Genomic DNA, 15,405 nt, shown 5'->3' with positions numbered 1-15,405 from the left:
TAGGTCTGTTTAGTAAAGTGGCAGGCTACAAAATCAACACCCAAAAGTCCATGGCTTTCTTAAACAAATTAACGAAAGAGAAGAAATAGACATTAAAAAAACAATCCCGTTCACAATCGTACCTCAGAAAATCAAGTAAGTACCTTGGAATCGGCTTAACCAAAGAGGTGAAGGACCTATATGAGGAAAATTACAAAACACTACTTCAAGAAATAAAAGAGGACACTAGGAAATGGAGACACATTCCCTGCTCATGGATAGGGAGGATTAACATCAAAATGGCAATACTGCCCAAAGCAGTATACAAATTCAGTGTGGTCCCTATCAGAATACCCATGACATTTTTCAAAAAAATAGACAAAACACTCCTGAAATTCAGATGAAACAATAAACCCCCACGAATAGCTAAAACAATCCTTGGGAAAAAGAAGATGGGTGGCTTCACCCTCCCCAACTTCAAACTGTACTACAAAGCAGTAGTAATGAAGACAGCATGGTACTGGGCTAGAAACAGACCTGCAGACCAATGGAACAGAGTTGAATATCCTGTCACAACTTCCAAATATATGGCCACTTGATCTTTGACAAAGGAGCAAGAAATGTGAAGTGGAACAAGGAAAACCTCTTCAACAAGTTGTGCTGGGAAAACTGGATAGCTACCTACAAAAAAATGAACTCTGATCTCTGTCTAATGCCAGGCACAAAAGTCAGATCAAAGTGGATTAAAGACCTCAGTATCAGACATGAATCCATAAGGTACATAGAGGAAAATGTAGACAGAACTCTCCACGACTTTGAAGCTGAGAACATCTTTAAGGATGAAACAACACTGACCATGCAAGTGGAAGCAAATGTAAACAAATGGGACTACATCAAACTAAGAAGCTTCTGCACTTCAAAAGAAACAGTGACCAAAATAGAGAAAGAGCCCACAGAATGGGAAAGAATATTTACCCAGTACCCATCTGATAAGGGATTCATATCCAGGATATACAAGACACTAGTAGAATTGTACAAAACCTCCAACCCCATCAGAACATGGGAAGAAGAAATGGAACAGAAGTTTCCTCAAAAAAAGGAAAACAAATGGCCAAAAGGCACATGAAAAAATGCTCCACATCGCTAGCCATCAGGGAGATGCAAATCAAAACAACAATGAGATCTCATCTCACACCACAGAGACTGGCACACATTCAAAAGAACAAAAGCAACCAGTGCTGGCGTGGATGTGGGGAAAAAGGAACACTCTTTCACTGTTGGTGGGCATGCCCACTAGTCCAGCCTTTCTGGAAAACAATATGGACAGTCCTTCAAAAACTAGAAATTGAGCTTCCATATGATCCCGCAATACCACTTTTTGGAGAGCTTCCTTATTACCCGGCATTTCTGCTTCTTGGCATCTACCCCAAGATTCTAAAACCTGTATTCAGAAAAGACATTTGCGTTCCTGTAGTTCATTGCAGTTGATTTACATTCACCAGAATCTGGAAACAACCCAGGTTTCCACAGAAGATTGTATGAAGGAACTGCGGTGCGTATGCACAATGGAATGCCCCTCAACTGTGAGAAGAGACGAAATCATGCAGTTTGCTGCTATGTGGATGAATCTGGGGGGATCATGCTGAGTGAAGTTCATTAGAAGGAGAGCAACAAATACAGAAGGATCTTTCTCATATGTGGGATATGAAGAAGCTTAGTAATGTCAGAGGTATAGTGCAGCAGGTAGGGCACTTCCTGGCATGCTGTGTATGTGGGTTAGAACCCCACACTTCATATTGTTCCTTGACCTCTGCAGGGAGCACTCCCTGAGAGCAGAGCCCTGAGCACTGTCAGGTTTGGCCCCCAAACAGAAAACAAACATAGTTACTCAGGGCTGGAGCGATAGCACAGTGGGTAGGGTATTTGCCTTGCAAGCCGCCAGCCCAGCCAAGCCAGGTTCGATTCCTGCACCTCTCTCAGAGCCCGGCAAGCTACTGAGAGTATTTTGCCCACACGGCAAAGCCTGGCAGGCTACCTGTGACGTATTTGATATGCCAAACACAGTAACAACAAGTCTCACAATGGAGACGTTACTGGGCCTGCTCGAGCAAATCGATGAACAACGGGAAGACCGTGTGACAGTAAGTTACTAACAAAGGGCGAAAAGCAATAGAACCAGAGAACTGATCTGTAGAACTGAACTTAACAGTGGATATTGGGGAGAAGGCGTGGGAGGTGAGGGGTGGCCTGTTTGTAGGGCAGGTAGGGTAAGACAATGGTGGAGGGAACAGTAGAGGGTCTGGTGTTTGATAACATGTGTGAAACCCTATCATTAATGGTATTATAAATCACTGACTAAAATTTTAAAAATTAAAAATTTAGATGCATAAGCAGAAAGAGGCTATCTTACGCTAGTTATTAAGTAAATAAAACAGGGTCTTTATTCCTTTCAATTTAGAGAAGTTAAAAAATAAATTTTGTAATGGTGAAGGCATACTGATGGTGTCACTGTCATTCACTGTGGGAGTGTAAGCAGTATATCCCAAATGGTAGTTGCCTGTCAGGTTTTAAATTGTGTGTGTGTGTGTGTGTGTGTGTGTGCGCGCACAAGTGTGTGTGCGCACGTGTGTGCGCGGATGTGTGTTTGCAGTACTAGAGATCAGACCAAGCACCTTACACATGCAAGGCTAGTGCTCTATTACTGACCCGCATCCTTGGTCCAAAATTTGTGCATTTTGTGATCCATTTAATGTTCTTGACAGTGTTCACATAAAAATTAGTTTTTTGATCATTTTAATACTGAAAAAATAGTGACTAGGGGGTTTGGACTCCTTCTTATGGGTTATGAAAATAAATATTCTGGAAATAGTGATGATGCGGCCAGCCCGGGTTCGATTCTTCCACCCCTCTCGGAGAGCCTGGCAAGCTACCAAGAGAGTATCTCGCCCACACAGCAAAGCCTGGCAAGCTACCGTGACGTATTCAGTGTGCCAAAAACAGTAACAACAAGTCTCACAATTTGTTGTGAGACGTTACTGGTGCCTGCTCGAGCAAATCAGTGAACAATGGGAGGACAGTGCTGCAGTGGCGATGAGTCGCATTAAAGTCTTTGTTTGGGAGCCACACCTGGCTCTAGGCTCAGGGCTTAACTCCTGGCTCTGTGCTCAGGGGTCACTCTTGGTGGGCTACAGGGACTTTATGGGGTGCCAGGGGTAAAACCTGGGTCAGCTTCGTGCACAAGTGCCCCTACCTCCTCTATGTCTAAAATGAGTAAAATGTTCAGTGTTTTGTTGGTTTGATTTTACCACTTTTTTTTTTTTATAAAAGAAACATTGAATTGTACAGTTTAAAGCTGAGTAATTGGTCAGAGACGTAGCTCAAAGGGCTGTTTGTTTTTCTTTACCAGTGGAATCTCATTCTTGAAAACACCCTTGAGGTCTGAAAGCTGGAACATGCCCAGCAGTACTGAAGGGGCTGCTCCTAGCTCTGTGTTCAGAGGTCACTCCTGGTAGTGGTTCAGGACCTCATGCAATGTCAATCTGACCCAGGTCTCCTGCGCACAAAGCATATACTCAACCTGTTGAAATAACTCTGTGGTCCCCTTTGAAATTTGTTGAGGCTTAGTTTTTGTAGTGAATGTCCATCCATGCTGTATCTTTTAGTTCTTAGAATTAGTATTTTACTGTTTCCAGCATTCTTTTGTTTTTCCCATAATTCAAGCTCATTATATTACTAAATATACTTTTGCTGATGAAGATTGTCACATGTATTCCTTGAATTACTGTGAAAAGTATTAATGTCTTTAATACATCTCTATAAACTTATGAATTACCCTTTCCTGTCAGTTTTGCTTTATATCCTTTAAGTTTGTTTTTATAGCTTTAGAGACTTTCAAATTATTCCTGCTGAGTTCAACTTTCTATTTCTGTACTAACTTCTTTACTTTTTGTTGTCTTTTACTGTAGCATCTAACTGACCACTAATATAGTTAGTGTTTTTTTCCAGTATTTTAATTTACAAAAATGTTTAATATCTTTAATTCAAAAAGGGCAGCTGTTACGTTTCATATGTTCTTTTAAATAACTTGTGGTCTCTCTACATGTATTCCAATTGTTTACATATTAGTACTTTAGTTGCCTTGTTCTGTGTTTTCCATTTTCCCACTTGTCAGTATTCCTGTGTTTTTTGTTTTCCTCTTCCTGTTTCTTCATTTGAGGGGGCTTGGGAGGAGGACCACACTTGGTGGCTTTACTCCTGGCTCTTGGCTCAGGGATTACTCTGGTGGCAGGGATAGAGGGAAGTAATACAGCCTCTCCACTGACTCTCTTTAGTATTTCTCTTCTGTCTTTGTTGGGATTCTTCTTTAGAAAATGTGTCTCATTTGAGTGGTTATTTGAATTCTTAAATGCTTTAGAAATTTGAACAGACATCTTATTAAAGAATTTTTAGTACTTTTAATTGTATTCACTTCTCTCTTTTCCTATTTAACTCAATCTTGTTTTTTTAGACAAATGCATAATACCTAGTATTTATACTTGAGAGATAGTATAGAGGGTAAGGTACTAACCTTGCCTTCCCCCCCCAAAAAAAAAATTGCCTCATATTTTGAACCTAGAGTCTTCTGTTTCATTTCAGTTATTGATTTTATTTGTTTGTATTTCATTTATTGAGTTTCTTAATTCTTGAATCCTTGTGGTAATTTTTACTTTCTTAAAAAATTACAGATCTACATATTTTAGAATGGAAATGTTCATCAGAACAGAAAAATGCCTTTGATTATTTTTGCATTTTTGATCCTTTCTTTTGTGATGACTCTCTTTTCCAGCCAGAATGACTTTCTTGAATGTTACTAGTTTTTTTTTTGTTTTGTTTTGTTTTGTTTTTTGCTTTTTGGCTCACACCCAGTGATGCTCGGGGATTACTCCTGGCTTTGCACTCAGGCATCACTCCTGGCAGTGCTCAGGGGACCACATGGGATCCTGGGAATCGAACCCAGGTCGGCCACATGCGAGGCAAACACCCTACCTCCGTGCTATCGATCCAGCCCCTTGAATGTTACTTTTAATAAGGGTCTTAGTAGATTGCAGTTTGGATCTGAAAATTGTTATTTTGAGCTAAATTTTGAAAGGTGTGTTTGCTAAATACAAATTCTATGTTTGTGGTTTTTCTTCTCAGCATTAAAATCACATCTTCTCATGTGACCATCTTAGTTACTTTGATAACTTGTTTTCAATAGACTTTTATGAAATCATTTGACTTTTGATGTTTTATAGTTTCATACCACATTTTTAAGTATGGATTTTTTTTCATTTATTTTTCTTGGAATTTAATGACCATGAGTGTATGGCTTGGTATCATCCATCATTTTGGAAAATTCTTTTTTTTTTTTTAATTTTTTTATTTGTTTTGGAAAATTCTTATCTGTTTTTTTTTTTATTTCGTCACTGACCGACTCCCTTTTCCTTGAACTCTTATTAGACAATTGTTAGACATTTATTCGCCTGTTCTTTTTTGTTGTTGTTTTGGGCCATACCCAGCAATATACAGGGGTTACTCCTAGCTCAGCACTCAGGAATTATTCCTGGCGGTGTTTCAGGAGACCTTGTGGGATGCTGGGAATTGAACCTGGGTTGGCCATGTGCAAGGCGAACCCTCACTTGCTGTATTATTGTTCTATCCCTTATTCACCCATTCTTGTTACTCATATCCTTGGTATTTGTCTCTTGCATTCTACATTCATTCCTCTTTGGTTCTTTTCTGGCTCTGCTTTCCCTCCTCACCCCCACCCTCATTTTTTTGTTTCTTAAAATATAGTAAACATTCATTATTGAGTCCATTGATTTCATTGTGTGTGTGTGTGCGCGCGCGCTTGCACGCGTGTGTGTGTACACATGCTTATAGCTTGGGTCTGTTCCTGGCCAAGCTCATCCAGTACACTGAGAGGTGCCACCCAGGCTTCAGCTGCAAGGTGTCTGCAGGGTATATCCAGGGGAGGGTTACGCATGCAGTTACTGAGGGATTTGAACTAAGAGCCTTGCACATGCTGAGTAGTTCTATCCTCGGTGCTTAGTTTTCTTGTCTGGATGTGCTTCCATGAGTAGCTCTTGCTCTCTTGACTTACCTGTGTTACTGAGGATAAGAGTAGATCCCTGGAGAGGAAATTGCCATTGACTTCGGTTACAGACCACTGGGTGCTTTCAGTCCAGGGTCACAATGCACAGAATTCTGAGGATTTTTGAATCTTGATGGAAGTGTTGTATAACTTCAAGAGACAAGCCTGTTTTGGACTAATGTAATTAAAAGCTGTCAGGAGAGATTTTTCTGTTTCACACTTCAAGCCATAGTTTGAAACGAGCAGCTTACCTTACTGTTCCTAGTTGGGATGACAGTGGTAGAAAACATTTAGTACCCTGACAGTCCGGGTACTCCAACCTTTTAGGGATGTTTGCTCTTAGGTCTCCATCTTGGAGAGCTTTGTGCTTTGTCTACAGCTCCTCCCCCAGGATGACAAAAAAAAATAAATAAATGTGTAAAACTACAAGGTGAACAACAGCCCTTAAGGTGAAAGGCATCTTTATTTTTTTTCCCGTCTTGGTTCCCATATTTGCTGAGATTTTGGCCAGAGTTCCTTACTTTTCATAAACTAACTCATAAATGGAAGAGATATTTTAATATTTTACCTATTTTAGGTTGTTTATAGCAGGAAGCTCAGAAAGGTACTTGGTTAGTTATTTTGCCGGAAATGAAAGTTTAAAACTCTTTAAGCCCTAAAATCTTGCTGTTTAAAGTATTCTGTAGTGGTGTAATCATTGTATACACATTTGCAAATTATCATCTAGTCAGTGGATACCAATTTTATCTTTTTACCACATGCTGCTGATTCCCAGTGAAGAAGATGGATGAATAGATGGGAGTGGAGCACTAGTACTTCTAAAAACCAGAACTAAGTAAATACCCTTCTTTCGGATTCTCTATTAATGTTCCTCACTATCCCTATGATGCAGCCCCCTTAGAGTTCAGAGCGATAAGGCCATAATGGGCTGCATTTGATGTCGGAAAGACCTTTGTGAATTTGGCTTCCTGTGCATGCATTTTCCAAATAGAACTGATTCAAAAGTGTAGCTTTATATGCTTTACTGGATCAGCTTGCTATTTTTGAGTTGCAGTAAACACATGTGGATTGGGGAGCAGCATGCTGATGAAAAAATACATGACTCCAGCTGATGTGACTCCTGGAAGTGTTCGGGAATTATGATTGGCATTGGATTTAATTTTACTGGAATAGTTTAGTTTTGAGTGTCAAGATTTCCATATGATTGATTATTTTTTGTTGCTCGTAAATCTTTAAGGTTCCCTTTTTAAGGGATTATAATATCAAGAGGAATAGAAATTCTGATAACTGCGTACAAGAGAATTTTGGAAATTTTCTTTCTAAAATAATACTTTGAACATAAAAATGCTTAAATTATTTTTTAAACTAGGTTCAGGACTTCTGGAAATCTTATAATTACCCGTGAGATTGATGTGGCAAAAAATCAGTCCTTTTGGTTCATCAACAAAAAATCTACAACCCAGAAAGTAGTAGAAGAACAAGTTGCAGCCTTAAATATTCAAGTGGGCAATCTTTGCCAGTTTCTACCTCAGGTATGAAAGAAAGAAAAAAAATGAACTGATGAGGAAATTGTGTTTCTTCTTTATGCTGCATAAGAATGTAAGGAATTTTAAAGGGATATTGTAATTGGTAAGCTGAAAATAGCATTCTTGATTTTTTTGTGAAAGGATATATCATCATTTATATAGTATGATCTAATTTGTAATAATTTGGGAATTTTGAATTAATGTCTTTAGGTGTGAATTATAAAGGAAAGAAGTTTGTCTTTTTACAGTAATTTGTTCAGAGTTTCTATAGTCTCTTAAAATGTTAAAATATATAAAATGTTAATATATTAAGCCTTATAGTAAGACTCTTAAGTCTGTAGGGGTGTTTTTTTTTTAAAGCATTTAGTAGACTAGAACATTTTGATATGCAGGGTAAAGTCTGGTGCCTTTAAAATTTATATTTGGTGGGGCTGGGGAGATGTACAGCTAGTAGGATGTCTTGCACTCAGCCCATCCCAGTTCCATTACCAGCATCCCCAGGCCCTGCTGGGAGTGGCCCCAAAACCAAACAGAAAAAAAATTATGTTTAATCTGTCTTGTCAATGAATTAGTTATTTATTTATTTTTTTCAGAAACAATGGTGATTTGGGCCAGAGGTTTAGTACAGTGAGTAGGGCATTGCCTTGCACACAGCCTACCCAGTTTGATCCCTGGCATCACATATGGTCCCCCGAGCCCCTCCAAGAGTAATTCCATCGCATAGGCCCAATAATAAACCCTGAACACTGCCTAGTATGGCCCCCAAACAAAACAACAACAAATGGCAATTTTATTACCTGTAAGTTAAGTATAAGTGGAAAATGTAAAATTACAAGTCTTTTTTTCATTATGGATTTCATACCTTCTCTGGAATAAGGTGTGATGAAGATCTTGAGATAAAGAGCAATCCAAGAACCTATCTTTTTAAAAAAAAAAAACTTCTTTAAAATAATTCTTGTTTGTCTGGGCTACACCTGGTGGTGTTCAGGACACACTCTTGGCTCTGTACTCGAGTATTTCTTTCGGAGTGGGGCAGAGGGGATCATACAGGGTGCTGGTGATTGAATCCCAGTCTGCTGTGTGCATGGCAAGCGCCCTACCCACTGTATTATTGCTCTGGCCCAAAACTATTTTCCTTTATACACAAACCATTTGTTATGTATACATAGGCACTTTTAACCTGTTATATGTAGAATATTTTTAGGTTCTCAGAAATGTGGCACTTTATACCCTTACTTATTTAGTGTATTAACACATGAAAGATATTAAGACTCACCAAGAGAAAATTTTCATTTAAATGGGTGTTATCTTCGCAAGTGTGATTATTGAATGAAATTTGTTTTGGAGATACTTGTGGATAAAAATAGGTACTGATAATTGTTTGTGCTGCAGGATAAAGTTGGGGAATTTGCTAAACTCAGCAAAATTGAACTCTTGGAAGCTACTGAAAAGTCGATTGGTCCCCCAGAAATGCACAGATACCACTGTGAACTCAAAAACTTCAGGGAGAAAGAAAAGCAACTAGAGGTATTTAAATAGATAAGTCAATCCATTGTGTTGGGGGGGCAGGGTCTTTGTTTGGGGGTTCTCTCCTCAGCAGTGCTTGGGAGCCCAAGGGTCAATCCCAGTAAGACTCCACCTGCTACTGCCAAACCTAATCGCTAAGTACTCTCGGTTAGTTGAGCTGGAGATGCAGTAGACAGCTCATTAATTGTCCCATATCAATTTCTATGTCATAACATGAACAAATGAAGAACAGTTCTTACTTATGGAGTGAGTTCATGTATTTGTGATTTTTTTTTCCTGCCAGGATTGTACTACTGACAATTAAGTGACAAAAAATGGGAGTGGGGTAGGAACAGTTGCCCAAAGAACTGGAATACATGGTTTACACGTGGGAGTACTTGGTTTGAGCCTTGGTCATGGTCCCCTGAGCATTGCCAGGAGTCATCCTTGAGCACCTAGCTGGGAGTGGCCCCCAGCAACTGCTAGGTATGAGCCAGAAACCAAACCAAACCACCTGGCATTACTACACAGCAGTACAAGTATGAAACAGTAATACTGGAGCCAAAGAGGTCGTACAGGGAGCAAGACAGACCCTTGCCGTACACACAGCTGACCCTGGTTCAGTGCTTAGCACCACGTATGGCCCCTTGAACATTGCTGGGAGCGGTCCCAGAGCACCGCCAGGTATAACCCAGAACCCAAAAGTATTGGCGCTATTGTTTAAAAAGTGTTACTATTTTTTAAGTTAGGTTATTTTTGATTGTTTTCAAAGTTACACGCCTGTTCATGATTGGGTTTTCAGTCATACAATGCTCCAGCGCCCGTCTCTTCTCCACTGTACATTTCCCACCACCCAAATCTGCTGTTTCCCGCCACCCACCCACCCCCGCCTTCATGGTAGGCACTTCCCTCCTCCTGCCTCCCTGTTCTCCCCTCTTTTATTTATTCATCAATAAATTGACCCTGAAGGAGCCCCCAGTATGTCATTGGGCTACACTAGCACGTGACAGGGGCGAATGGAGACGTTACTGGGCCCACTCGAGCAGATCTATGAACAACGGGGTGGTAGTGATAGTGAAATTCATTTCATTTAATAATCCATTTTGACTGTCAGATGTCATCGAAGATCCAGTACTTTCTACTTTAACTAAATTCCCTAAATTAACCTCAGCCTTAAGACCTCATTTTAACTATGGACAAGTCACATTAAAAGGCAGTAGTAAGAAAAGAAAGATCTTTGGGTTGCTGTCTCAAAATGTGAGTCCTAGGAACTATTCAGTTTATTCAAACCAGGAAAAAAGAATGATAATGTGACACTTGTAAAATATATTGTTTTATCAAATATGTTATTAGTTGAATTTCAAAAAAAATCAGCTAATAATGGATTATAAAATGTTTTTCCTGGTTGAATTGCATATCTTTTAAAAATTTCATTCATTGTATATAAATTGAGGCTTACAAGTAGATACCATATAGCTTTTGAATAGCACTTCTGTGGAACCAATTATCATTATTTTATCAGCTGTGTGAAGGGAGATTCTGTAAGGAAACTTCGTACATCTCCCTATTGCGGTTTGAAGCTGTTCTGGATCTCAGGGAGGTAGCATTACTTACAGTAATTAACTTTTGCAACATACAATATGAAGTTTTACTTAATCAATTTCCATGTTCCAGTAACAAAAACAAGTTGCTTTTTTTAATAAGAAATTTCATAAACGTTTTCTTTTTCATTTTAACTGTCTGTGGTTGAGGATAATAGCTTCTTCCTTCTGTTCTTCCCTCTCAACCTCCCTCATTCCTTCCTTTATCTCTTTCTTAGCTTTTTCAAGATTAATGTGTCTACCTTAGCAATTCTCAGTCTGGCTGTTGTTTTTCTCCCTCTCCTGTCTCCTTGTTGGATCACACCTACCTGTGGTTGCTGGCAGAGGGGAGAGAACCACGTGGGACCAGGAACTGAATCCCGGTCTCCTGCACTTCAACCAGTGATTTCTCTCTCCAGCTATAATTAACATTTTTATTGTTTTCTCTTCCTAACTGAATGATCAGAGGAGTTACTCTGAGTTCTGTTTTGTTTTTTTTGTTTTGGTCTCTACCCTACTACTACAGATAGTAGTAGTATACTACTAACTGTACCCCCATTGCATCAGTTTAAATCTTGCTTTTGAATTACTTGGGCTGGAGCGATAGCACAGTGGTAGGACATTTGCCTTGCATGCAGCCAACATGGCCGACCCGAGTTCGATTCCTCCACCCCTCTCAGAGAGCCCGGCAAGCTACCGGGAGTGTCTCACCCACACGACAAAGCCTGACAAGCTCCCCGTGACGTATTCAATATGCCAGACACAGTAACAACAAAGTCTCCAATGGAGACGTTACTGGGCCCGCTCGAGCAAATTGATGATCAACAGGAGAGCCTTTACTTCACTTTACTTTTGAATTACTTACCTAAGCTTCTTAACCATCTTCTGAAAGAAAACCACATGTTCTACTAGGTTCTAGGTACATCTTAACAATTGTTAATTCAAAATACCAGCACTGAATTTTATCTCATTTGTAAGTCTTTATGTTCACAGGTGTTTATAACATACTACCATAATATTACTTATTTGAATATTGCTGTGTAGCTTTTGTTCTACTCTGTTATGTATTAGTGAATTGTTTTTACCCTTGTGACTGGGGCAGGTGTTCTTCTCCTAGGATGAGAAATTCCAGCTCACATGTATTAGGACTTCATAAGTCTTGTGACTTATAAATCATAAGCTATGCTAGAATGAGGTGTTAGATGTACTCAGTTCTTAAGAATGCTTACGGAATTCTTTATTGTAAAATTTTCTTTTGTTTTATATTTTTATTTTTAGATTTGATCTGTTTTCTGTTAAATTGTGTTTTTTTTAATGTTTTATTTTAGACCTCATGCAAAGAGAAAACCGAGTATCTAGAGAAAATGGTTCAGAGGAATGAGAGATATAAACAAGATGTGGAGCGGTTCTATGAACGTAAACGACATTTAGATTTAATTGAGATGCTTGAAGCAAAAAGGCCATGGGTGGTAAGTCCTAATAATCAGAGACAAACAAGGTTCTGCTTTTAGTAGAATAACAGCTACAAATAAGGCACGAAATTGCTCTATAAAATTGAGCACTTTGCTTATGTTTGTTCAGTATATCATAATAAAATTTATCTCCTTGTTACAAAATAGCTAGCTGGCTGTATACTATATTTTTGTATTACAGACAACAGTCTTGCAATCTGTACTTTTTAATTCTTCCAGATTTGGATCTTCAGCAGATAGTTCCAGTATACAAAATACTGCATAAATATGTTTATGCAAGTATTAAAAGAAACCTTTGAGTGATCGCAAGGTTATAAAGCATATTTAATATCATTACTCAGGTGCTTCCTAAGTTTGCTACGACTACTCTATCCATTACTGTAATGTATTATTTTATTGCCAATGGAACGCAGCGGTTCAGTTTGTTACAGAGTTAGGATGAGTAACAGTCATTTGTCATAATCGTTGCTAATAAGCTAGAAAAATTAATGACTGTGGCTTTTACTCCACACTTCTGTTTTACCCTCTCCCATAATTTCATTAATTTTAAACCTCTTTGGCTCATTTTAATTACATTTTCCAGTGTCTTGTTATTACTCTTATACTTTATCTTTGACTGTGAACTGTTTTTGTGGCAGCCCCCCATTTTTTCCCTGAGATTGTTTTCAGCATTCTTTTCATGAATTTTGGATATCTAGTTTATTTTTGATTTTGATCTCTTTCCTCATTCTGTTCACCCTTCCCGTCTAAGCATGTTCTTTTTTTTTATAGTCGAAGTGACATCTGCACTTGTTTGTTCATTGCAGCACTCTTTACAATAGTCCAAGCATGTTCTTACTCCTCTAGCATATATTGATCCCTGTGATACAGCAAGCATCCTTTTCACTAGTTGGCTTCTCTTTAACCCGTTTTCTTGATGTATGCTTTTTCACTTTCACTTTTCACAACAGGGTTTTTCACATTTTAAGATATTCTTTGGGCTGGAGCGATAGCACAACAGGTAGGGGCGTTTCCTTGCACACAGACAACCTGGGCTAAGCTGGGTTCGACTTCTCTACCATTCTCAGAGAGCCTTGGCAATTGAACGCACCTTGGCAATTGCCAATGGAACGCAGCGTTTTAAGTTTGTTACAGAGTTAGAATGAGTAGCAGTCATTTGTCATAATCATTGCTAATAAGCTAGAAAAATTAATGACTGTGGCTTTTACTCCACACGTCTGTTTTACCCTCTTATCTACCGAGAGTATCTCATCTCCTGCACGGCAAAGCCTGGCAACCTACCCGTGACATATTCTATCTGCCAAAATATAGTATCAAATCTGAGAGTGGAGATGTTACTGGTGCCCACTCAAGTGAATCGATGAACAGGAGGAAAGTGCTATGAATATATTCTTATAGACTAAAGGAAAATCTAGTTTCAGTAGCTGCTCAGAAATTTCTGAAAATGGTGGAAGTCAGAAAGTTTAATGTGATAAATACTATCAGCATTCTTAGTAAATTATTTTTTTTTCCCTTTATTTTATTTTATTTTTTTTAAAGTTGTAGATTTACAATTTTTTGTGCTTTGGTTTCAATTATACAATGATCAGATACCCATCCCTCCACCAGTGCCCATTTTCCACCACCATGGATAATATCCCTCCCACCCCCATCCCCCCATCCCCCCGTCTCTGTGGCAGGGCAATCCCCTGTGTTCTCTCTCTCCTTTTGGGTGTTGTGGTCTGCAAAAGAGGCATTGAGTGGCAAACATGTTCAGTCCATAGTCTACTTTCGACATGCATCTCCCCTCCTGGGAGGATCCTCCAAACACCCTTTATTTGGTGCTCCCTTCTCTATCTGAACTGCCCTTTCCTCTAGGATACCCGGCTGGCCTCTAAGTTATGGAGTAATCCTCCTGGTGCTGGTCTCAGCTATTCTTGGGTATTAATCTCATACTTTGTTACTTTATATCCCCCAGATGAATGCAATCTTTCTATGTCTATCCCTCTCTTTCTGACTCATTTCGCTTAGCATGATACTTTCCATATTGTACCACTTGTATGTAAATTTCGTGACTTCATCTTTTCTAAGAGCTACATAGTACTCCATTGTGTAGATGTATCAGAGTTTCTTTAACCAGTCATCTGTTCTTGGGCATTCAGGTTTCTTCCAGTTTCTGGCTATTGTAAAGAGGGCTGCAATGAACAAACAAGTGCAGATGTCACTTCGACTAAAAATATGGAACGCTTCACGAATTTGCGTGTCATCCTTGCGCAGGGGCCATGCTAATCTTCTCTGTATCGTTCCAATTTTAGTATATGTGCTGCCGAAGCGAGCACTCTTAGTAAATTATTGTGTTGGTATTTACAAGCTTCAAAATATGTGAAAGGACCAAGTTTACATTAAATCTATCAAAAAAAATAACTGCTAGTGTTTTCATGAGCGTGGTTTTTGCTTCTACCTCGATTTTATTTGTTGGTTTCAGCTAGCAGAGCCCTAACTTCTCTTTTTGAAATTAATGTCAAGGAATATGAAAATGTTCGTCAGGAATATGAAGAAGTGAAGCGAGTTCGTGACCGCGTGAAGGAAGAGGTCCGAAAGCTGAAAGACGGGCAGATCCCCTTGGCGCGGCGCATTGAGGAAAGCGAAAGGCAGCGCCACACCTTGGAGGCCAGAATCAAAGAAAAGGTATTTTTCGGACTCCTTTGGGATTTCTTTGTCTTTCAGTAAATGCAAAAATAAATTACAGGTATTTTCAGCTACTTTGTACATCTACTTATAGTTTTGATTCCCTAAGTCCTTAAACTGGGAATTCTATTATGGTATATCAAGAGTCCTAATAGTTACTATTGGAGGGCTGCTACTTTGTAGAATTTTTAAGAGATAAAAAGGAAAGTGAAATTATATCACTAATTACTAGAGCAAAGTAGTATTCCTGGAGACATGGAAAATCTGTGAGCTTAATATACTGCTGTGTTTTTAATATGCCCAGTTGAAGGAGGTTAATAAAGATTCATGTTACTTTTAATAGTAAAGTGACCCATAGGATGTTTTCTCTGTTTTGGAAAAATTTCAAGATTTTATGATTGTGACTTTTAACCCTGAGCATGATGTTGGGGCCAGAGATTATTTTTAAGCTACTTTAAACTGAACCTTGTTATCCTATACACTTTTTGGATGATGTGAAGTAAACATGATGAGATAAATATATGTGCATGTATTCAGTATTGATGGGAATAACTTTTTGTATA

General features: G+C 38.9%; 1 protein-coding gene and 1 non-coding gene across 2 annotated transcripts in view; one reads left to right on the top strand and one right to left on the bottom strand.

Annotated features, from left to right (window-relative positions):
• Positions 1-15,405, top strand: part of SMC5 (structural maintenance of chromosomes 5) — a 71,394-nt gene that overhangs the window by 13,991 nt on the left and 41,998 nt on the right. Inside the window, exons 4-7 of the mRNA XM_056118792.1 lie at positions 7,461-7,623; positions 9,010-9,144; positions 12,032-12,172; positions 14,681-14,842. Coding sequence (XP_055974767.1) covers positions 7,461-7,623; positions 9,010-9,144; positions 12,032-12,172; positions 14,681-14,842 — 601 coding nt within the window. The remainder of the gene's footprint in view (positions 1-7,460; positions 7,624-9,009; positions 9,145-12,031; positions 12,173-14,680; positions 14,843-15,405) is intronic.
• LOC130028053 (U6 spliceosomal RNA) lies at positions 14,387-14,493 on the bottom strand. Its single transcript, XR_008793147.1, has one exon. It is a non-coding gene; the product is annotated as a U6 spliceosomal RNA (small nuclear RNA).

Source organism: Sorex fumeus, unplaced genomic scaffold (genome assembly GCF_029834395.1).
Source record: "Sorex fumeus unplaced genomic scaffold, SorFum_2.1 ptg000038l, whole genome shotgun sequence".
Taxonomy (NCBI): Eukaryota; Metazoa; Chordata; class Mammalia; order Eulipotyphla; family Soricidae; genus Sorex; species Sorex fumeus.
This window is presented reverse-complemented; position numbering and strand designations above follow the sequence as displayed.